The 23,672-nt window shown below is 38.7% G+C and overlaps 1 protein-coding gene across 3 annotated transcripts in view; it reads left to right on the top strand.

Annotated features, from left to right (window-relative positions):
- The window catches only part of LOC115340136 (myelin basic protein), a 124,423-nt gene that overhangs the window by 56,537 nt on the left and 44,214 nt on the right, over window positions 1–23,672 (top strand). For 2 of the 3 annotated variants that reach the window (XM_030011146.2, XM_030011147.2), the window contains exon 3: window positions 6,304–6,394. In XM_030011146.2, coding sequence (XP_029867006.1) covers window positions 6,304–6,394 — 91 coding nt within the window. Of the gene's footprint in view, window positions 1–6,303; window positions 6,395–9,286; window positions 9,396–23,672 lie in introns of those variants that run through there. The other variant, XM_030011148.1, reaches the window with a different exon arrangement.

The following is a 23,672-nucleotide window of genomic DNA, read 5'->3' as shown; positions in this document are numbered from 1 at the left end:
TTCCATCGCTCTGTAATTTTTTTCATTTTTTTACTTTAAATAAGATTTTTGACACATGCACAGGAACATAAGAATAATTACTCTATATAGAAGACTGAGTAGAGGATATTTTGAGTATTGCATTTTAGAAACTGAATGTAAAAAATCTGTAGAAGTGAAAATAAAACCGAGAATGAGCTGTACCAGAAAACTGGAGATAATGATTGTGATTAGCTTGCTCTTTAAAAAAGTTATTTTATTTATCTGAAAATTAATGGGAAAATTTGAATCCTTTGAAATGACTGGTGGGGACTGAAAAAGGAACTGATGTGGGAGTTCCTGGAACATTTTCAAGAGCTTGAAGCTGTAAAGATATCATGAGCCCAGCTTCAATCTGGCGTTACCCTATTCTGAATGATGGCAGTAGTCTTGCTCAGGGAGTATGAATTAGCTGGTATGGCATTGTTAAAATTCACCATTCATGCTCTGTGCAAGAAGCCTGGTGCTTGCTAGTATGTGAATAAGTTTCTGAATTGGTGGAAAGGGGGTTGGAAAATCTCCACAGTTAAGAAGAATTAATGGGTGAGTTCAGGAAGATGTTTGAACATACTCGTTAATGCAGGTCCAAGAGATTTCTGCCTACCTGGAGAGGGCCAACTGCCATTCCATGAATTCTTGCTGCTAATAAGGGTTGTCCACAGCATCTCATCTGCTTGATTGTGTTAAGCTGTGCTTGTAAAATTCCTCCCAACGGATGGGGGCTAAAACCTTTGAGACTGATAGAGGTCCCTGAGAAGAAAATAACGAGGAGCTTCTCCAGCTTTCATGAAAGCAACATTGTTAGTACTTAATCTGGGGATGCAGAATACAAAAGTGACAATCATTGCTGTTAAGAATTACTTACATCCTGTCCTATCGATTGATTGCAGCAGTATTTGGTATTTAGAGAAATGTTCGTGCATTTGGCAGACTTACTGATACATGGCTCAGTCATGTTACTGTGACATTTTTGAAGGAGCACATATCCATGATTTAAAGATTCTTCTTATTTTTTTTTTTCCCCGTGGAACTCTGTGGAAGATGAGTTAGCTCTGAACAGAGGCAATGTATATAATGTCCTAAGGGTGTACTATAACCTAACATCATACATACATTTTATGAATATTAAATGAAAGGTGGCCTTGCATGGTAGAATTTAGGTGAATATCACTGCAGAAGTGGAAGATCAGGAATGTTTTGCAGAGTTCTTCAGCCAAGTCTGGAGTTGCATGATCTTCTGCTATGGATACAGTTTAGATTACCAAGATTGTTATTGCCTGTAACAATTTACCCTTTTTCTGTTATTCCAGAATGGAGGTTTATTGTCAGTCAAATCTGGCTTTATCCACTAGAAACTCTCATCTGTCTTTTGAGGTGGTGTCTGTTGTTTATCTTAATTTCGTAAATGTAGCATAGAGGAAGAATCAAGTGTTTTACTATGCCCCCAGTTCTGCTAGGTGTGTGGACTTAAATGCAGGGAAGGTAGCATGCTATGGACAGGAATGAATGAGAATGAGAGAAGGAACTGGAGAAATGGTGATGCTGCCAAAGGAGCAGTTGATGCACTCTCAGTCTGTCTTGTCTTGTTGCAGTTAGAACTTTTGATGTCAGTGCAGCACTTTTCTGAAAGTAAAGGAAATTTCAGTCTGTTTTCATTTGTGCCATTGGGATGGAGCTAAACATACTAGCTAAGTACATAATAAGAAAACAGTTTGTAAAAGGCAGGAATGAGAGCACAGACAGTATGAATCTCTGCTTCACATTGGTTTTCTTTAATTCTCTTTTAGATGTAACACTTCTTGAATAACACTTCTTGGTTTCTAATGAGAAGTTTTTACTCTTCTGTGTCTTTTTGAATTTGCAAAATGAAGTCATTGAGTAACAGTTTTATGGTTAAAGGAAAAAAAAAAAAGCCCTTCCTAACTAGTATGCAAAAAAGGCAAGGTAGTTAAAAAGCTGGCTTGAATACTCCAGAGTACAACTTTCCATTTCCAAGTCCTATATTTTCTTGAGGACATAGCTGCTTCAGTAAATGTAATATGCTTCACTGCACTTTTTAACCTGGCCTGGTACTGTAGTGCCTGCAGAACACAGCTCATTGTAACTCAGCATTTCTTAATGTTTCCCATTTAGGTAAAGATCATCTAAATAGGCGCTGATAGTAGCAAAATACAAGTAGCCTTGCTTCTTGCACTAATGGGTGTATATATAGCCAAAATGTGGTTTGTTTTGTTTTTTTTTTTTTTAATATTGCTGTTCATTTGTTGCTAATATTTTGATAGCTACCCATTATTTCTATATTTACCTAGCAAAGTTTTAAAATGTTGTGTAATACGGAGACTATGTTGTTCACTTGGTGGATAATAGGAAAACAGGCGAACTGAGTCACAAGGCATTGGTGAGCAGCTACAATGGGAAGCTGGGCCAAAAGTGTCTTGTAAAACTCTGGCAGATTATAATGCAATTTCTAATTTTTATCAGGGCTGAGTCAAGAGCAGCTGTATATGTACATATTCACATATATACAGTTGCAGCATATATGCACATCTTATTTTGTAACTGCTTTATGAAATGATAGAAGTATTTCTAGTCTGTGACCAGCTGTTACGATGCAGTAGATGCTGGCTTGCTACTTAGGTGTTTTATGGTATTGTGGAACACGAATGGCCCTATTCTTGTAAAAAATGCAACTCCAGTGTGCGTTAATAGTGATGCTGGTGCTCTGTGGTTTCTCTTCCAGTGTCAGAACACCTGCAGAATGGGGCATGTCCTCCTCACTTTTTCTGAAGTACAGGTTGGAGGCTTTAGTTCAGAGAAGGGTCTAAGCACATTGAGAATGCCCATTTCATCTCAAGAAGCTTGACTTGAGTTCCAGTTTAATGCTAATTTTTGCAGTGGTCAAGGAGATGCTTTTTGGGGAAGGAGAGTTTTTGTGAATTTAGGCCTATATAATATTTATTTCATGATAAAAACAGGTGTAATCTATAGTTCTTGGGAACCAACACTGTAAAATAAACCTATTTTGCCTGTCACTTCTGAAATTGCATTGGGTGCTCAACCTGAAAGTAAGAGCTAGGTAGAATTACATTTACTATGTTATGTACAAAGGGTCTTTATTTTCTAACCAACCACAAGCACTTTATAACTGTAGGTAAAGAATCCTCCTGGCACAGCTCAGGCAGTGTAAGGGAATGTGTTTTCACTTTTTCTGTTCATTGACTGGAAGGATAAAGACACTTAAGAATTTTTAGGACAGCGGAAAAAAGAATTAAGGAATTGGCTAAATCTTGTCTTTTAAAATGGTGATTTTTTTAATATAACTTGTTTAGAGCATCTGGATGATCAGTTGTTATTTTGCAGTGATTTTCCTTGTATTGTTTTTGGTAATATGAATATTAGATATGCCAGTAATAATGTGTCATGTAAATTTTTTAGTGCAAATAATGAAGCAAAAGAAATCTTTTTAAGGTTTACGTTCTGTGTAAGAAGCCAGGCCAAGTGGATTTACATCCAACTGTGCGCTGTCGTGTTTTAGGCTGATAAATCGTACAACTTCCCTGTCAACATCTTGGAGCTGACGTCTGTCAACACCAACATTGTGGCTTATCCAGGGAGCAGACAGCACAGCTGCTGTGTAGTTCTTCCCAGTGATTTAACTCAAAACAAAATATCTCAGGGCTCAGTCCTTCTAATTTCCCTGAGAGTGCCAAACCCATGTTTTTAAAGTAAGGGATGTGCACATCTCCCTAGTAAGAACTTGGAGTGACAACTCGTTTCATAGACACCGCTGACTATCTGTTAGTTAGTGTTTTGTTGCTACTGCTCTTGATGCCTTGCAGCAGATTGGACTTCCAGCTGTTTCCCAAGAGGAACAGCAATCCCTCCCCTTCTGCACCACCAGGTGCATACCATACACTAAATGCAATGGAATACATTTGAAAATGGAGCTAACAAGCACTATCTTTACAAAACCTAGAGCAATAGCTCTGATCAGGAGTTAAGCTGCCCCTTCATCTGGGAAAGCCCTGAACTTGGTTTGATCATCTAATTGTACAAATTTTGTCTCATCTGTGATGGCAAAATTTTTAGTCGCTTTTTACTTTGGGATTGGCTCACTCTGCTGTAGCAGATGTCCTCTTCTGCTTTTTTCAGAGTTGAAGGCTGTTTTCCATCTCTTCCTACAAAGCAGATGTAGTTGAGTTACTGCTCACTATAGAGCAACTAAAATAAGATGGAGAACCCAACTTCAATATGCAGCTTACTGAATCAATGGCCTCTATATGCAAGTGATTCTGTAAACCAGTACAGATGCTGTGGACCTTAGTATGTGTCCCTTGTGTGTGTGGACCACACTTAACGCATTGCAAACTGGGTGGCTCCACAACTTACAAATGGTATCTGTTGGGACAGGGCTTAAGTATTTGTGCTGATCACAAAGCTGTTCACCCAAAGCAAGTTGTCTCCCAGTATAGCCACTGCTGGTTTCTGCTGGTTTCTGACTGGGTCCCTCCATCTTCCTGAGGGACACTAGTTAACGCAAATTGAGGTGAGCACCTGCTAAAACTGACTTGTCTCCTCAGCTTTGACATACACATAGTTGATGGGTTTTCTGCATGGGATGCTGAGGTTGATGCCTTGAGGGAGTGCAGAATCCTTTCTCTTCTGCAGGTGTTTCTTCCTCGGAAGCACAGTTTCTCCTTTCTTTCCTGTTCTCCCTGCTTTCTCTAATTCTTGTCTGCTACTGTGTGACACCAGTAGGCTTCCTAGGTCTTTGTTTCATTTTTTCCTGACAAAGCTTGCTGTCTTGCTTCAAAGTCTCTTAAGTTTACATGCCCTAAGTTTGTACTCCTGTGTTCTATGGCGAGATTGAAGGACTTAATCTACCTGTCATCTTATATATTCTGTGTGGTTATTAATAAGGGCAAATAAGAGACCACTTAGAGTTTAGACATGTTCTGTTTCTGAAGGCAGAACCAGTAATTTTCATGGACAGATTGTATAGCAGCGTTTTCAAAATGTAAGTCAGACTTTATAAATTGTACAAAGGTAATTTCTCCAAAACATCACACAAAGTCTTCTGAATGAGCATGTGCTTGAATAGAGCAATATCTGTCCTTTAAAAAGCATAGGCATACTATATTTCTTTTTTTTTCCTTCTTTGACTCTTAGTCAAGTCTTTCCAGTGATATTTAATACTGCATCAGTCACTTCATACCCATTGCTCAACAGATGACTGCATGTGCAGTTTACTGTCTGCATTGCTGCAAGCTTGCATATACATTTCCCTTGAGTACTGTTATAGTAGCTTGAACAGAATCCATTGTATAGTCACTTCCTAACTCAAGTGAAATTCATTGTATAGCATTAATATAAAGACTTGCAAAAGTCTTAGGCTACAAGGTGTGTGTGTGTGAGGAGTCTGAAGGGGCACCCATCGGCTCACTGGAGCTGCCCGCTGCAAAGGGACTCTGATCCTAGCAGTTAAAGGCTCAGGTGGTGTGTGTGCGGCTCCTTGAATGGTGTGTGGCTGCTCGGGCAGCAGCCTCTCCCTTAACAGTACCAAAGTAAAACATTTTGAAAACGTGAGTTATTTTTTCATTAGTAGCAATATAAATATTTAAAACTCAAGGTTTTACAAGTTATGTTTTCTTCAGTCTTTTCTAGCTAGAGAATGAAATGTTTTGATTTTGGACAATTTAAGTGCTGAAGCTGTTGACTTATCTCTGGGCCCAGTCTAATACCAGGTAGCTTATTGGCAGATTTGTTTCAGAAATAGATAAGTACTTCTGCTTTAAACAGTTAAGTACATGAGTTGGTTAAAGACTTGAAGATGGCTGTTCCTAAGCTCTCTCTAGCTCGTTTACCTTTGCTCTGTAAAGGGAAATATTTCTGCACTATCTTCTGATCTCTTGGTTCACTAAGTCAACAGTGGAAGATGTCAATAAAAACAAAATGAACTATGAGGAGGAAAGGTGGAAACTTACAAGGCTGTCATGGTTTTTAAGATCTCTCTCTAAATTAGATGTCTCCTCTAGCCCTCCATCTTATGTCCTCTAGTCAGCTTAAAACAGACTCAAAAAAAACCCAAACCCTGTGTTTTCTGAGAGTATTTTCCCTCAATATTTTGCAAAACCACATATATATAGTAAAGATACCAAACCCTTCTGTGTTAATGATTCCATATTCATTAAGAGTGTAATGTGTGTGTAATTAAGAAGTTTGAGGAATGTTTCTGGTTGATAACTATGAAAGAAGACCTAATCTGAAGAAATGTTTGCTTTACAGAATACTGAAACCAAGGTGGAGGAAGCAGCTAAAGAGAGTCCAAAAGCAGCCAGACTAACACAGCAGTCTTCAGAGGATAATGAAGTATTTGGTGAGTTACTCGAACAACTGAAAATGTTATTTGATCTGTTACTTCAGAAAAGAGAATTCCCACAAAGTCCTTGTGATCTACTTAATGTTGGTGTATAGCATTTGAGTGCAAGCTGTACAGTTCCACAGAGACCTGGAAAGGTGGAGGAAAGGACCAAGAAGAAAACAAAGGGATCAAAGGTCTAAAATAAATCATCTCTGAAGAAAGATTTGCAGTTGGCTACCACAGAGAAGAAAGATTGAATCCAAGTCTTCAACAAAATTAAAGATGTGTGCAGTAAGAGGGAAAATAAACTTTTCTCTATCTATGATGGGTAGGGCGAGCAGTGAATTCTTTAAATTGCAGAAATAAAGATTCAATTAAATGTTGGGAGGGGGAATCCTAAAATGAATACTAAAATACTGGGACGCATCATCTGGAAAGTGTGGAGATTCATCACTGTGGGCCTTTAAAAACAGTTTAGACAAGTAACTGTCTAAACTGATGTAATGTAGTTCATCTTGTGGCAGAAGGTTAGACTAGATGATCTTTGAGGATACTTGGGAGGCCTGGATCTTAGATGACCTCCTCTTGATAGTTTTCTGTGAATCCCCCCCTGCTTCCCTTATAGATTTTGCTGGTAGTTTTATTATTTGATCTGAAAGCTGTATTTGGCTTTATCTTCTGCATTAAGATTTGGAAAAGAGCCAGGGAAGCCTTACTATTCCAACTCCATGTTGATTTTATGCTAGTAGAACTCCAATAAAAAAGCAGTAGTCTAACTTTAATGCAGGAGAGCTGAAGGCAAGGCTGAAAGTTTATCAGTTGGTGTAGTATTTAGCTCCATTATGTTCTGGAGTGGATGCTCAAGATCTGCAGAAGTCATGTGGATTTTACTAAGGCTGACTAGCTTGAAAACTTTCGGATGAGTCAAATGTTTTTGAACACAGTAAGGAATTTTTTTCTTTCAAGGTACAAAAGAAATGGAGCATGAATAATTAAATCTTTCTTACTATATATGGAAACAATGCTTGTGACCATTTAAACTGCTTGCGTTTAAAATCAGCTTTCCTCAGTGAGATAATGTAGTGTGATTGGCACATGAGCCTGAATTCCTGGTATGAATGTTTGCAACACTGATCATATAATGCCAGTGTCTGAAGAATCCACAAGTGGATTTAAGAACTAAGTTTCAACTTTATTAATTCAGTGGTGAGGCTATTACGTCATTCCCTCTACATCTGCTCCACCAGTTATTTGCGGTAGATCCAGTGTTACTGGTTATAGAGCCCCACGACACTGTGTAATGTGCATCTCAAACTGTGTCCTTTCTCAATTCAGTTCTCAGGTTTTCTTTCTGTGAGAAGGATGGAGATAGCAAAGCAAGGAGACCTCTGTCTCCCTCTTTCTACGAGCAAAATCACAGTCTTTTAAACCTCTCTATTATGATCACAAGCCCCATGTACCAGTGAACTAAACCAGTAGTTAGTCAAGCCTGTGGTCCATATGAGGACTGTGAACTTAAAAATGGGAATTAAAACCCATGAATTTCACTGTTGATAGGCTTAAACTCACCACCCAGTGATCCATACCCTCACTACAAATTCTTTTACTAATTTAAGAAGGTCGACATGTAGTGTACTGCATGTTTTTTAAAGCTAATGATTTACTAACAAATTGCTAAATACTTCCATGTTCCAAATCTGTGAACTTAACTGCTTATCTAAGATAAGCCAATGATCAACCTTTGATAACTTGGCAGTACAAGGAGGAAAATTTCTTTCCAACTCTGAAACTAGTCAGACTATAGTGTCTTGTATCAACGCTTTTACCACTTTACAAATGAAAGTCTGGTTTGTTTGTTGTTTTTAAGATTAGATCAAAATGGGGAAAAAAAAAAAAAAAGAAAAGAGGAATTATGGTACAAGTGGAGTCTGTAATCTTCTTTTTCACCCTGGTCAAGTATGGAAATCAAAGTGGACTGAAGGTTCAAATGAAACCACCTTAGTGTGAGACTCCCTGAGAGTCAGGGAGAAAATTTTGGCAGATATAAGTTTTACGTCTCTGAGAATGACACTGTTGTATATACCTGCCTTTCCCTGCAGTGCTGGGCAATTTCTTAAGATGTTCAAATCCATCTCATAGGGGATAAATGATAAGCTTGAAACAGTTTTCCCTAGGTGAGTTATTTGTTGTCCTGTGACTTAAATGATTAGATTACAGACCCTGCTCAGTTATTCTCCCTCTGGCTTGATCTATTTCAAGCTATCCCTCATTTCTTTCTTCTTTCTTTTTCCCCAGTGATGCTAATTATAACGAGCATCAAGTATGCACCAGGAGTTGTTTAATTTATAGCTTCAGCTTTGACTAGAATCCCTCTTCTGAAGAATTTTAAATAGCCTCCAGTCTCTTTGAGCGGGTGCAGCGCAGCGCTCCCTTTTCGCATAGATCACTGTCTTCTGTGCCTTATTTATTTTTCACAAAGATCACTTTCCCCAGCTTTCCCTGGACAATGCCACCCCCTACAGAAGTGTTAGCACAGGCAGCAGAGAAGTCAATTCCTGCCTGGGGCAGCCACTGAGCCCCCTTCAGAAAAGGGGGCAGCACCCCTTGACTGCTGCCTGCCTTTTCTGCCTCGGTGGGTGGGTGTGCAGCGGGTGCTCGGAGGGGTCGGGTCCCCCTGAAAGCACTGGGCTGTCCCTCTTTGCTGAGCCGCCCGGTGGCAGCAATCACCAGTCCCTGGCAGCCATCAGAGTGCCTGGACTGCCAGGTCAAAGGCTCTTTAGAGACAGAAAGTGCATTTTAGACAGAAATCTCTTGCTTTGCTCTTGTCTCCCCACTCTCCAAGGTTAGCGTTGTCTTGGCCCAGGAGACAATATGATTTTTCAGGAAAAGGGAATTTTTTGTACTGTGGACAGCACAGGATAGATGCAATTGCTAGAGATTATTATACAGAAGATATCTGAGGGAGCTGTGCTGTTTGAATACAGCAATATTTCTTTTGGAGGTACTTGCTTCCAGAGTAGGTGTGGTTTCTGCAATCCCTATCAGTTGGGTACAGTTTTGGAGGCAAACACTTTATTATTGATTGAAAATGTTGTGGTGCTAAAGAAACAAGCGTGGATATCTCTTCCAAGTCTGCTAGACCCAATAGCATTCTTTGTAGATAGATACACGCAAGGATTGATCCACTACTGGGGAGGGCCACTTGTGAGTGAACATGAATGTCTTAGTTTTCTTCTTTTTCTTCTTCATATGAGTTGGATTTGGGAATTACCATTCCGGAGGGGTTTTTTGCATTTCTCTTTAATACTTATTTTTATACTGCTGTATAGCTGAAATGTCCTTACCAACGGTGAAGCTACATTGTACCAGCTGCTTTATGAAGCAAGTCAGGTATGTCTTGTGTTTCAGAGAGCTAATTCTCAAAGACGGTGAACTTTTTAAAGAGGATAGAGTGGAGGAATGGAGCAGAAGGGTAAGAATATGGGAGAGAAAAGAAATCTAGTCTGTACAGTAATGGTATTTGTAACTATGAAATTCTGAATTAACAAGAGTTAGTTTTGTTTGTCCTTTGAAAGGATTTTCTTGTGACACCCAACAGAGTTCTGTTGTGTGATATATACTGAATATGCATCTGTGATGTGGAACTAGAATGTCTTGCTTGCTACAAACTTCTGTTGAACTTGCACGTAGTCAACATGGTCTCTGTTGCAACCAGTATGTAGTCAGAAAAGGATCGTGAATGACATCTCAGTCCAAGTGCGAGAAAAAAATTCCTGGGTAGAGTGCTGTGCGTTTACAAAAATGGATTAGGAGGTGACTGCTAGCCTCCAGAGATTATTTTCAGAAGTTTATTAGATCCATTGCTACTCTACAACTGTGAGGCAACAGCAGGGGGGCAAACTGCCTGTCCTCACTACTGGGAGGACTGGACCTTCCTTTGGTGCAATCCCATATTGCATTAACTTGGAAAAGGAAAAACGCAGATTTTTATTGATACTTTTTTTTCCCCATAGGATTGAACTAGCATAAAATTACAAGTAAGGAAAAAATCTCTGTGGGAGAACTGTAGTATGTTGACAGCATATTCCCCTTTCTGATAGCAATGAAAAGTCAAAGTGTACTAACTTTCCAAGATACAGTAAGTCTTGATCTTCTCAAACTGTAAAGTTTTCATTTCTGTCTAGTAGATCAGGTCTAAAATTATATCTGTGGATGTGGCCATGGTTCTTCGTGGCTTAGTGCTTTCCAGTGATCTGTGCTGCGTGACTAGAGTTGTACTGTGGGGTGCTGGGTTTTTTTGTTGTTATTGTTTGGGTTTGGTGGGGTTTTGTGTATGTGTTTTTCTTATAAAAAAGGGAAAACGAACTCTTCTTTTTCCTCTAAAAGAAGACATCAGAATTGCAGAGCTTTTTTTTTTTTTTTTTTTCTTTCACTTAGGCAAGAGGTAAGCTCTGTTCCGAGTGTGGCAAAGTAACACTGAACGCAGCACCATCCATCATTCTGCCATTTCTAATTGCAGTACTGGGTACATCCTGAGGTATCTTTTTGTATGCAGAGCTCAGGTATATAGCTAGAAACTGTACATTCAGCACAATTCCACGGCAACCCTGCCTGACCCTGATTCCTTGCTTATGCTGAAGCCTGCTGCTGTGTCCTACACAGAATGTCCTGTGGATAGTTGTATAACCTCACACAGGTTGAAGAACTTCTGTCTCCACGAGATTTCCATCTGTAATGGTTTGACAGATGTAGTCGCGCTCACCATTGGGCTCCCTTAACGTGATAGGACAAGGGCAGCTGCAGTTGCTGCAGTCCTACTGCATACAGACCTAGGAATTTCTGTACGCTGTGTATCACATACCAGATTTTGGGGTTTTTTTGTTCGGTTGGGGATTTAATGATGGTATATAAAGCCCATTCTCCCAAAATAATAGGCAGTGTCCATCCCTTACAAATGAACAAGTAGTTGTACAGAATATACTTACAAACAAGGTGGGAATGTATGTGATTGTATGTTATATCTGTATGGATTTCACTCTCTTCTTGTATCCATTTTTGCTGTTTAATTCTTGTTTAAAAAAGGGAGGGCGCAGAATGCAAAAGGAGGAGCTGGAAAGCATTTAGCAGCTCCTGGCTGCACAGTGCCTTTATCAGGAGGTGATGTGGTCCTGTCAGGAGCTTGCTAAAAGCTGAGGGTTATTGTAGTTCAGTGACCTTCTTACTGGGAAGCTTCTCTCTTTGTAAACACAATCTATTGTGGGACACAAGCTATGACTTTAATGCAAGATAATGGCAAGCTTACATGAAAAAATCAATCTGGTGAGACAGCAAATTGTCCTAAAATAGATGTTATTACCATGGTGCAGTTATTCCCTCTTGCTTGAGAGGTAAATGGGGGAATTTAGTCTCCTGTAGTTTTTCATTATAAGCTAAGTAATGATTCTGTTTTTCCAACTGTCCATATATTTCCACTTTCCTTCACCATCTCTTTCCTTTTCCCAGTTTCTTGCAAGGCTTGGCCTGTCTGCTTCCATCCAGAGACCACTGGCTTATCAAAATTACAACAGCAAGACTGGATTAACTTTCTGAGATTGAAAGAATAGATTTACATTTTAATAAAAAAAACGCTTGGCTTGACATTTTTTGTGCAGTTGTTGGATCTCACAGTTACTGCTCACAGCTTTCTCTTTTTGGTATGTTTTTTATGCCCACCTAAAGCTTTTTTTTTTTTTTGCCTCCCGCCCCCCGCCGGGAAACTGTTGAAACTCTGTTCTTGCAAGATCTTATGTATCATAAAATGCTTTTTGCAAACTATGTGTACTTTATGTAAGGACAGGAGAAGCTGAAGACTAGAGAACTGCTGTGGTGGAAAGAAACCCGCAGGATTTCAGAGGCAGCAGTTGGCCAGCTGGTGGGATTTTTTTGTTATTTTAAAGTTTGAAGCTTTTTCTAAAGTATAGATATTTGCATTTTTTATGTTAATTCTGTGGTTGGTTTGGTTATGGCTTATTTTTATTGGTTTTCTTTTTTAACAATAGCATTCAAACATGTTTTTTTCTGGCAGCCATCTGATGCTTTAAACAGTAACAGTAGTTCTTGGACATATAACTAGTTAATATGCCATTGTAATTAATGTACTGGTCTACAGTAGCATCTAAACCTGTAAGATTACTTTTAGCATGGCACTGATGTTTGCCACAAAATTAGCGCACAAGCACTTGAGGGCATTTCAACAAATCTGATCTGGTGTGATTTTTCTTTTTTTCTTGTCTCTATCACATGCAAGCTACATGCATAACAGACGTTTGGATTTTTCTTCTTTTATGGGGACTGGAGTTGTTACTAGATTCGTTAGCGTAGACATGGACCTGAGCCAGTGATGCCTGCTGCATCTTTAGCAGTTCAGGCCTGGTGGGCTGTGCTTGCTGTAATTAATCAGCACAATAATGGTATAATAAATGACTTGTTCATTATTTTAATGCTTGCTATACAGTGTAAAGGATCTGCTGGGTTTTTTCCCCTTGTTTATTCAGTAAGAGTGAGTCTGTATGCGAGATGGGGGAAGCACAATAGGCATTTACCATCCTATTGTTATCCAGAGCACACATTGTAGCTGATTGTAAAAGTGAGGATGGCTAAGGGTGGTCTAATGTCACATGTTGCTGGGTGGTGATATGAGGCCTTTGGCTAATTAGCTAGCCATGAAAACAAGTTACTCCTTTGCCAGTATATTTTGTCGTCTTTGTCCTGTTAGCAGGCTGCAGCCCAAGGGAGTATTATGTTTGCACAGAAGAAAGAGTCCTTAGTGTTCTCCATCACTGATCCTTATGTACCATCCAGTTTGGTTAAGGCAGGATTTTATCTGTAAATGAATTAAAAATGCTTCTGAAAGATCTGTTTTGGGGAAAGTAGCTGGGATGTTGCTGTTGTCCCATTTCCAGTTTTGGTGAGCCTGAATAAATGCCTGTTTGAGTGAAATAAGAAGCAGAATAGTCCTTCGTGGGCCAGCCCCTCTTCTGTCATGTTAGCTGAAACAGATGTTGTCATTAAAGTTTAATTACAATGTGACTCACTTTTTAATGTAATGGCTAGAAGAGAACCAGAATGAGCTTTTTTTTTACAATCTGCTAGGAGAATATGGAAACACCACCTGAGATTGATAATCCTTTTGTGTCTTAAAAAACATAAAATATGAAAGCCACCTACTTTGGCTTCCTGCATAGTAAGAATTATGGAATTTCATTGGGTAGTTCCTGGATCAAATCCATAATACCTGATTTGAGCCAGAATAATGTCCTATTGCAAGAATTGTATGAAAAAGATGGATTCTCCTCAGGCTTTCAGTGGTCAGTTATCCTGGTTAAAAAGAGGCACTTTGCTGATGGTCTAGCCCACATAATTACCTCTGATTGTGTGACCCGGCTGCATTAGGCTGCCCATAGCACACCTCTTGAGAGATCCTAACCCAGATTTTTTCTTATCTGAATGCAGAAGATAGAAACCAGAGGAAAAAGGGGAGGTAAACGTCTTAGAATCATAGAATCATTTAGGTTGGAAAAGACCTTCAAGATCATCGAGTCCAACCGTCAACAATGCCCACTAAACCATGTCCTGAAGTAAAGTCTTGCCCTCATAAACACAGTAGCTCAGTATTAAGTTGGTGCTTCCCATCCAGTGTGCTGTCGATTGGGTGAAATTTCAATTAATTATCAGGATCAGATGGGCCTAAGAAATTCTGGCTTGGATTTCTTAGTGGTACTTCCCACTCATGCCCCCATTTAAGCCTCATTCATTAGCAATATTGTAATTCACTCTACTGACTTTGGCAAAACTATAGTGAGTTGAGCTTAAAAATAAAAAATCCATCAACCTGTCCTTCCAGCATTAAAGGGGTGGGCTGGAGTGTGAAAAGAGCTGTGGATTTTCTTATGTTCAGGTTGTTGCCCGAAGACTGTGGAAGGGTGGCAAGAGAGGCGCTGTAGCTGCATCCCCTTGTCCAGCAGCAGGTCTTCTGTGAAAATATCAGACTTGGTATGTGATGGGTGTAGCTCTGGAAGGGAGAGCCAAGCAGCAAGAAGCCCACTGTGAAAGGATTATGAAAATAGAGAATGACAGCATATTGTAAACACCGCAGACAAGCTGTTTTGGTGGTGACCCTGACAAAATATTTTATTTCTATGATGAGTTAATCTAAAGTGTGCTTCAGCCTAAGGTATGACATTTGCAACTGCGTCCGCAAGACTGAAAATGAATCTAATGGTGGTGGAGAGTGAAAGCAAGAAGGAATGCAGAGCTTTTGAATGAGCAAATGAAAATGTGCAGGACTTTGGCATCTGTTGGCTTCCCCCTGGTGCTCCCATCTCTGTACCCTGGAGCTCTGTAAAACTCCAGGGCTCCAGTACGATGTCAAGCAGCAAATCCAGCCCATACTTGAAGCTGTGGCTTTCTGTTACACATTTGTTCAAGTGTGGTTGTGTGGTTTGGCTTAACGCCTTCAAATAGATAGCTTGGCAGCACTTGCGCAGTAGTTCAGTTTTATGGGCGTGACAGTATCCCTTTAAGTGCTGACAAGGAGGCACAGAGCAGAGATTCACATCTGAGGTATTTATTTTTGATGAGGAAAATAGAAGTGAAAAGGACTAGTATTTACTGGTGTGCACACACTGGTACTTGTACAGAAACATCCTGGTGGCGACAAGACTGCAGTCGCTTACAAGCCTTGCGAGGAGCAGAGAACAGCCATGATAATGCCGCTCTTTATTTTCAGTGCTGTTCAGGCAGGCTCCCTCTCTAGAGCCTTCCCTATGCTTCCCTTCCCCGTTGCCAATGAAAAGCTTGGCTTTCTCTAGGCCTTTTAATATTCCCACTTAATTAGAAGGAACCCATTTTTCTACTGGATACAAAGTATCTCCATCAAAACAGGAACTTTAAATTAGTCTGAGTGATTTCTAGTAGCTGTCATCCATTGTGGTTTTTGGTTTTTTTTTTTCCTTTTTGATCCTTCTTGCTATAGCATCTTAAAATTTCTGCTGTGTATGATACTAACCATGGAAAGCTAACAATGTACCTGATAGTGCTGACAAGCAGGATTGCAGCAGCAATCAGCATTTTAAAGACTAAACTCTGTTGTTAAATAAACACATGTATGGATGCTGTTGCAAAAATACTTCTAAATCTCTGTTTCTCTCAAGTGACTTCAGTAGAAACTGGCTACAGAGAAAAGAAATTCACAAGAGTTCTCATTTCTGTTCTGAAAGCTCTGTAATAAGATTTCCTTTTTAACCTTTGCTTGTGGAAAAGTGATTGAATATGTTCTTGAAACAAAAGTGATAGGTTTTGGACATCTAACTAAGCCATTACGCAACGTTACCATAAATAGACTTGGTTTCACCGAACTCAGTGGAGACAGAATGAAAATATTGATGCTTCTAAAATAGATACTTAACATTTGACAAACTATTCCTTCCTTGAAATAAGTGGGCTTCCTTGAATGTTTATCAGGATGTGGTGACTCTATTTGCCTTGATTTATCTATGCAGGACCTCCTGCTTTTTCAGCACAGCAACTCTTGTGATTTCAACAGAGCTCTGCAGTGGTTATGCCTGAGTTCCTACCAAGGAAGATGCTGATCTTGGGTCAGTGGTACGTGAAGTTCTCGGCTCGATTAACAGGCTTCAGGAAGCCATCTTTCGCATCAGGCGTCCTGCATGCCGCTGAGGCAGCTTCAGGCAGAAAGACGTTTCCATTTTCTTGTCTGCAGATGTCTTGCAACCCAAAGTCAAATGGGAGAAGTAGACAATTTTATTCTTGAACTGAAGGGCCAAGTTTTAAACTCAGTTCTGACGTTTATTGTCATGAGTGGACTGAATTCTTTGCAAAGCCTTTTTGGGCGGGATTAGTTCTAGAGATATGTTTTTTGCCTCCTTCTGCTTCACCTATTCATCAGGTCTAAAATGTTCCAGTATTTAATTTTGTAAGGTAAGGTTATGGTATGAGGAGGACTCTGCCACATTAGTAGTGTTACTCTTACCTTTTACTTTCTTTCAGGCTGTTCTTGTTTTCTATCATGTTCAATCTTGTATGTAAACTGGCCATCCTTAAAATGACCACAAGACCCTCTTGTTTGGTCTCCAGATTTTATTGCTGTTATCACATTTCTTCTGCTTTTGTCAACACAGGAAATCTGTTACAAAATAGGATGAAATGGAAAACTTAAGATGTGTGGATACCAATTATACAGCAAGCCTAATTTCAGTTTGAATCCCCTATTCAGCATTAAATATAAATTCTGAAAGTTTACTTAGTACTTTTTATTTGCCAATATTTCTTGAAATAATTTTACTGCTTTTTTTCAAAATACATAATTCTTATAGGAAGATCTGAAAGCAAATTTATTTCAAGATCCATGCTGAAATAAAACCCTCAGCCAAAAACTGTCAAGACCCCTGAAAAATGAAAGCTTCCCTCTTCTTTTTCCACCAAATTACTCTGCCCTTGCTGTGAGGGATCAGTGGCTGGCCAACATAATCGTGAACAGCACAACCTACAAAGGTACAATGATAAATGAAACTAAACAGAAGAACTTCCCTACATTTCAGCAGAACTAGGAATATGCTTTATCACATTGAAATACTATCCAGATTTTGACATAGATATTTTGATGGATCTGGGCTTAAAGTGAGCATCAGAAGACTGGGCAAAATAACCGTTTTCCCCTTCTTCTGTGACAAATCCCCCTGGGCTCCAGCAGAGAGGTGTTACCTCTGTTTCCATAAGCCAGCAACAATAAATCTGGCTTCTATTTCAAAATCAGTGCTCACCTGAGTGTAGTAATTTGTATTTTACTGGCCTGTTTTCAGGATGTGGATTGGAGCAATTGGTGGGATTGAACCTGATTAACAGGATTTTCTGAAAGTGAGAAGCCCAGGTGGTGAGACTTTTAAATGCATGCATGTTTGGGATTTTTCTTTTTCCTTTTTAACTGCTCTAATTATTTTCATGGTGCACATGATTTTTTTCCTCTATTACTAAAGTACCATAATCCAAATGCAGATTCATTTCTAGCATTATTTCAGTAGTTATTCATACTGCAAAAGCACCTGGTCGAGGACTAGGACCTTGCTAAGCCTGTTGATCTATAAACATAATGGGAAGTGTGTAAGAAAGTTGCTCTGCACCTCTTACAGCTGATTCCCGTTTCTCAGAGTAAGTACTTCCTCTGCCAGTCAAACTACTTTTGCACCAAGCAGTTTGTTGCTAACTGCAGTACAATAATCAAATTGCTCTGGTTTTTACAGGTGAACTGCAGTTTCATGATAAAGCCTGTTCTACTTGGGAAAACTCAGCAGCAGAATCACAACAGCACATTTACTCTATTTAGGTGTGTACTTCATTAGCACCCTCTCTACATGTCATTTCTGCTCTGGACAGAGTTACAGCTGCAATGTCATACCTGTACCAATACAACTCTGCTAGTGACTGCTCCCTAAAGGCAAACGTTTCAATTATTTCTCTTTCCAGCCCTTCTCATCAACAGTCTTTCTATATTGACTTGTAATTTTTCTTTCAATTCTAAATAATTATAAGGGGTGAAAAATGTCTTTCTAGTTTCTGAGTTACACTTTTCTCACCCATGTGTTTTTTTGTTTAACTTACATGCTGATTACAAATGTCTCCTGCAGTGAAAATATGAGGTCTTTTCTAGTGTATTTTCTTAGTTATCGTGTAAAAGGCCCCTTTTTGGCTCTACCTAAAGTTGAGGTACCTATTATGGGATTTCTGAGTCTAAATGTTCTTGCAAGTTATTTTCAAGATTCCAAAAGAAAATAACAAAGCATGTGGAGCTGCCCCTCAAGAAAGCAGAAGTGAATGTCTTTAAATCAGCATGTTACTCAAACTCGCACACTGCTTTGGCTAGTGATCGTGACTTTTGACCTCTTTGTAATAAATCACTACTGACATCTAGAAATATCTGACTTTTCTAGTCAGCTCCCTGTGTTTTTCAGAGTGTCATAATCATGTTCTTTATCAGGAATGATGTGTAGGAAAAGGCTCAATATAAGCTAGTTAGACATAGGGAGCTATTTAAAATTTGGGCATTTTCTCCACCATCTATATTAGTCTGCTTATGTCGACGTAGTTGTGATGCAGCACTGCAACATAAAGATTTGTATTTTAAGCACCAGGTTCATAATTCAAATATTCTGATTTAAAAAAAAATATAACCCCTTTAACAGATTTCTTTTAATTGAGAAAGTATAGAAATATTTGATCCTTATGATGGTTTTATTTAGGTGTTTTATTTGCTTTTTTAAATTAGCAAATAAAAAGGGGTTTGATTTGGAGGTTCTCAGTCCGAATGTTGGAAAGGTGTAATTTTTTTTTGAAATTTTTTAAGAAAAATTTTTTTAGTTTAATTTTTTTAAGAAAAAATATCTGTGCAAAATAATGACATTTTCATCTGAGTGAAATATCTTAACGTTTCTTGGTTGTAGAACTTTTAACGAGGTCACTTCTTTCTGAAAATTGCAGTTTATTTGCATGAAGTGTAGGTTTTTAGAATCCTTCAGACCTCCTTAAATTGTCATAGTTACAATAGTGCATTTATTTTAAGGATATTATTTATACACAAAAATAAGGAATCATGCTAGTAAGCTGTGTTTTCCACAGAGAGGGGGGAAAAAAAAGTATAAATCAGATTAGGGGGAGGAATTTGATAAGGCATGTTTATATCCTTTCGTGCGCTGTAGATGCATCTATTTAATTCCTAGTGGAGTTAGGCTGGTTTGTGTGTTAATTCAGAGAACAGCAATGTGCACACAGTGGAGACGCATAGGCAATTTCCACATCTCTCTCAAGCGTAAACTGGAAAGTGCATCAGTCTTCTGTAGATTTTTAGCACGTAGTACTGATCCGAGTTCTTGCCTATGTGCTACTTGTGCTAACGTAGCATGAATCAGAGGTGGTTTGGTTTTTTTTTTATTAATATATTATGGGTAAGAGGCTGGGCATTTCATTTTTGGGATTACTGGTAAACACCTTAAAGTTTTCAACAAAATGATTCAAGAGTCATTAAAGTGCATCACAAGACTATCTTAGTGACTTGAATGGACTATTGTAAAACAAATTTTAAGAGGTCAGAAATAAAAACTCATACATATTCTTAGGAGCTAGTAGGACAGGACAACATGGAGTAACCTTGTTCTTTGCTAATTACATTATCTTTGTGTGCAGCTTTTTAGCCTAGCGTTTGGGTTTTGAGTGTAGGGGTTTTCCTTGTGTTTTGGAGTGGTGGGCTTGGGTTTTTTTGGTCTCGTGGTAGTATCTGCTTGTACTAAGAGCCTCAGGTCAAATGCACTTACAGGTTTCTGCCTGTGGCTTTGGGGAGAGCCAGATGGATCTGGGATTAGAAACACATCTGTATCTATTTTGTCATTCTTAAAACAGCTTCACCATTCAATACACAAGCTCTCAAGCTTGAAATCCTTAAGTAAAGGTTTACTTGTAGACTTATACCTTCTAAACTAGCCCGGTGGTCAGCGAATTCAGCTGTCATCCAAAAATGCAGAAGAGAAATTCCAGGTCTGTGAAAATCCTTCACTTAATATGTCCTACCAACAGTTCTACCTCAGCCTTTATATGTGATAGCCAACATATCTCAGATGATCTCAACTCTCAGGGGAACATAAGAATAGAGGCATTCTCTGCATGCATGAGTGGTTAGAATAACACTGTGCTTAGTGATCAAATGAACAATCCCTTTGAGCTTTCGAGATAGTACCCCCTCTCACAGGGCATCGGAAAGCATTTCTTTAACAATTATGCAACAACAAAGCACAATAGGATCACTGGTTGCCATGATTTCTTTTGGAGGAGAAAAGTCAGAGTTTGTATGTTACCTTGTTGTTATGATCTCAAATTAAACCAGTTTGGCAGTCAAGGAATGCAACCTAATCTGTTGCAAAATCCCTGGTATTAGTGGAATAGGTTGCTGCATAAATAAGTGTTCAAGACTTTTTGCGTATTAACCCATAGATTTTTGCAAAGATGTCACCTGCCTGGTGCTTGGGTTTGGTTTTTTTCCAATCCCTTTTCTGGCCTGCCTACTTTGCATTAATCAGTTTAAAAATCCTCCTGGTGTAAACAGAACCTGTACTGCTGACTGCACTTTTCTTATGCTGTGGGTCGTTTCTCCAACCTAGTGTTCTTCCTGTTTACTGTGACTTATTCCCAGTGTGTGTCTATGATATTTTACTGCTGTTGTCCGCTTTTGCTTACCACCAATCTTTTCCCTGTGCTTTTCTCCCTATATTTTCTTCTTGCCTACTGATCCATTTCTTTCTGCCAGACCTTCTTTTAGCTGCATTTGCATCCTTCCATCTAGCTGGTTCCTTCCTTTTCTTCACTACTCTCTTTTCCTCTTCATGGTCTTCCTTTACTGCCAGGTGTCAAATCTACCTCAGCTGCTTTCTAGCAGCTACTCTACCCACAAACACCGAAAGTTCTCCTTCTGGCAAGGTTCTTGATTATTAACCTGGATGTTACTACGACCGTACTACACAGTATTAGCCTTCTCTCTTCTTGCATCCCTGAACATCAGAAAAAGAAAAAGGGGGGAAAAAAAAAGTCTGTATGTTAAGGGTCACTTTTAAAGTTATTTAGATTTTTCTTTTTTGATTTTTAAAAAGTCAAATACCCTTCCTTATTTGTAATAAGCTGACAGGATGTACGCTGCATGTGAGACACGGCAAGCCACATGCCAGTGAATATTCCAGCCTTGCATAGATGAATACTGATGAGATGACCTGGGTTAATAGCAGTGCTTGGGGCTTTTGGGCCCATTCTGCTGTAATAAAAAATTGTAGTCAAGGTTTGAGACATCTTCCACAACAGGATGTCCTTGAAATAGAAAATTTCTCTGAAAAGTTTCTTCTAACAAATTACACTTTTTTCTGATGAGAGTCCTTGTAGTCAGTGAGTCTTTAACCAGATTTTGGGCTGAAGATATACAGAGTCAGAATCAGTGGAAGTGTACTATCTTACCAAATGGCAAAATAAATTATGACTACCACTCTAGGTAAATTCTCTTACAAGTTGGTTATGCTTTCCAGAACTTGCAATACTGTCATCACCGAGTGGTTCATTTGTTTTACAAATAATAGAAATCTAAATCTCGGTTGAAATTGGAATCTGACCTACTGTCTCTAATCTGCTTACTAGACAGAGGGGTTTTATTTGTAGTTGCTTACATAGCAGCAATTTTTAAACAAAATTATGCCTGCGGGAAAAGAAGATACTTCTGCTATAAAAATGCCACTGAAGTATTTGCATCCTGAAGTACATTTCATAAACCACAAATCCCTTGTATGTTGCAGTGCACAGATCTTAACTTACTGTGACTGATCCACTGCAGTTGCTACTAATAAAATTAACTAAGTTAGTTAGGTTTGATGGTTATTAACAGAAATTTTACTAAATGGTTTTAGCAAACACATGGCATTCCTGAAAAGCTGAAGCTTTAAGAAAGCAGTACTGGCTTGCCACCAGTCTCCTAAGGAAGTAATAGACCATTTGGCCAATGTACAATGGTTGAATGTATGTTTTTGAAAGGCAAAGGAATTAGCTAACCTAAGAACTTTTTAAAATGTTAAGTAAATCTGTTCAGTTTTGGAATTTTCTTTGAATCTGAAAACTTATAACGATGCCACGATTTTCTTTTGTTGTGTATATGTGTGTACAAACATGCATTTGTATGACACACAAGTGTTGCACAGTTAGACAGCAGTAGAATAAATGCAAATAGATTATTTTCTGTGTTCTTTTGGATGTTCATATTACCGAACCTTTTCATTCTAGATAAAGAAGAATAAAAGTAGAAGATTGTAAAATGCATTTGTTTAAAATTAAGATCAGGTGCTTACATTTTTTGGTGGTGCAGTGTCCATGCCCTGTTAAAATCTCAAAAAAAAAAAAAAAAGGTATAATCTTAAGCAAAATTGCTAGTTCTCAGCCACTGAAAGGGGCCTCAACTTGATATTGGTATTCCTTGTATTAGTTTTACTCACCTTCCCCCTGCCCCCTCCCTTTCCTCCCTGCTAATTAGATTGATGCTGTCAGCTTACCATCTTTGGACCAAGAAATATATTTTTACTTTTGTATTTATACTATTTATCTATACTGCAGGTTTGTCTGTACATTTTAGGAAAGGGAATGAATTTCATTCTTAGCCATAGATTTCGGATATGACCTATTATTGTGTCTGGAATCTGTCCTCATTAGCTCTTCCTACTGATGCTACTACTTCGAGAGAGTTTTTTGCTCTGATAGTAGTTTTAAAGCATCTTGTTTGTCACCAACCCTTTTGCTTTTAGTAGTTCAGAAAAATCTAATACCAGCTGTTACCTGCATATAATCTATATTATGTCCTGCTTGACTTCAGAGCCCCTTGGTGTTGTTAAATCCAGCCAAATTAGGCTGACAGGTGGTTGCAGCTTCCTTTATCTGAAATTGAGCTCTGTGTAGATTGAGACATTTGTAGTCTGCACTCTAATGAGCCAGTTGATTTAACAGGAACTTTTGTTCAACTGCATAAAGGTTAAACATTTCTTCATAGAAAAGTAATTGCTGTGAATTTCCTGTGTTGTTTTATTTTGCTTAAAATTAAAATTGAAGTCTAGGTTTTATTAAAGCAGAGAGTCATGCAGTGGAAGTTTAGTTGTTTTTTGTGGGTAAAGATGAAGGCTAAACCTATTTTTATATTAGAAGCACATGATGTCAAGTAGGTAGAAGTGGCTTTGAGCTTAAGATATTTTTACGCTTGTTTTTTCCCTTTCTACTGCCTTGCAAATAATTATCTTCACCATTGTGCTCTGTATTCTCACTTGAGGCACCATCTTGCAGAATTCAAGATTTTACTGTGCTCTATTTGGGCTGGATTACTCCACCCAACTTTGAAGTTTTGAAGTAAAGCTCTGCCTGACTTTAAAGTAGATCACTAACAAAGGCATCTTTAACAGGGACCATTCACACAGATGATACCATTGATGCTGTAGGATAGTTTGGTAGCATTCCCCTTCTTCCAGCTCATCCCAGTAGAAGAGACTATGATGGTTGGCTTTGAGCTGCTTATAATCAGGAAACACACAGTTTGCTAGATTTTTGCATTGTTGGAGTGCCAGAGGCTGGAAATGGGGGCGTATAAATTTGATTATTTGCTTTGATACTCTTTATACATTGTCATATGTTCTTTTCTTTCCATCAACTTTATTCAACTTATAGTCCTATACGTAGGTGC

The sequence above is a fragment of the Aquila chrysaetos genome, chromosome 4 (assembly GCF_900496995.4).
Source record: "Aquila chrysaetos chrysaetos chromosome 4, bAquChr1.4, whole genome shotgun sequence".
Classification (NCBI taxonomy): domain Eukaryota; kingdom Metazoa; phylum Chordata; class Aves; order Accipitriformes; family Accipitridae; genus Aquila; species Aquila chrysaetos.
Note: the sequence above shows the minus strand (reverse complement) of the source record. Positions and strands in the feature narration are given on the sequence as shown.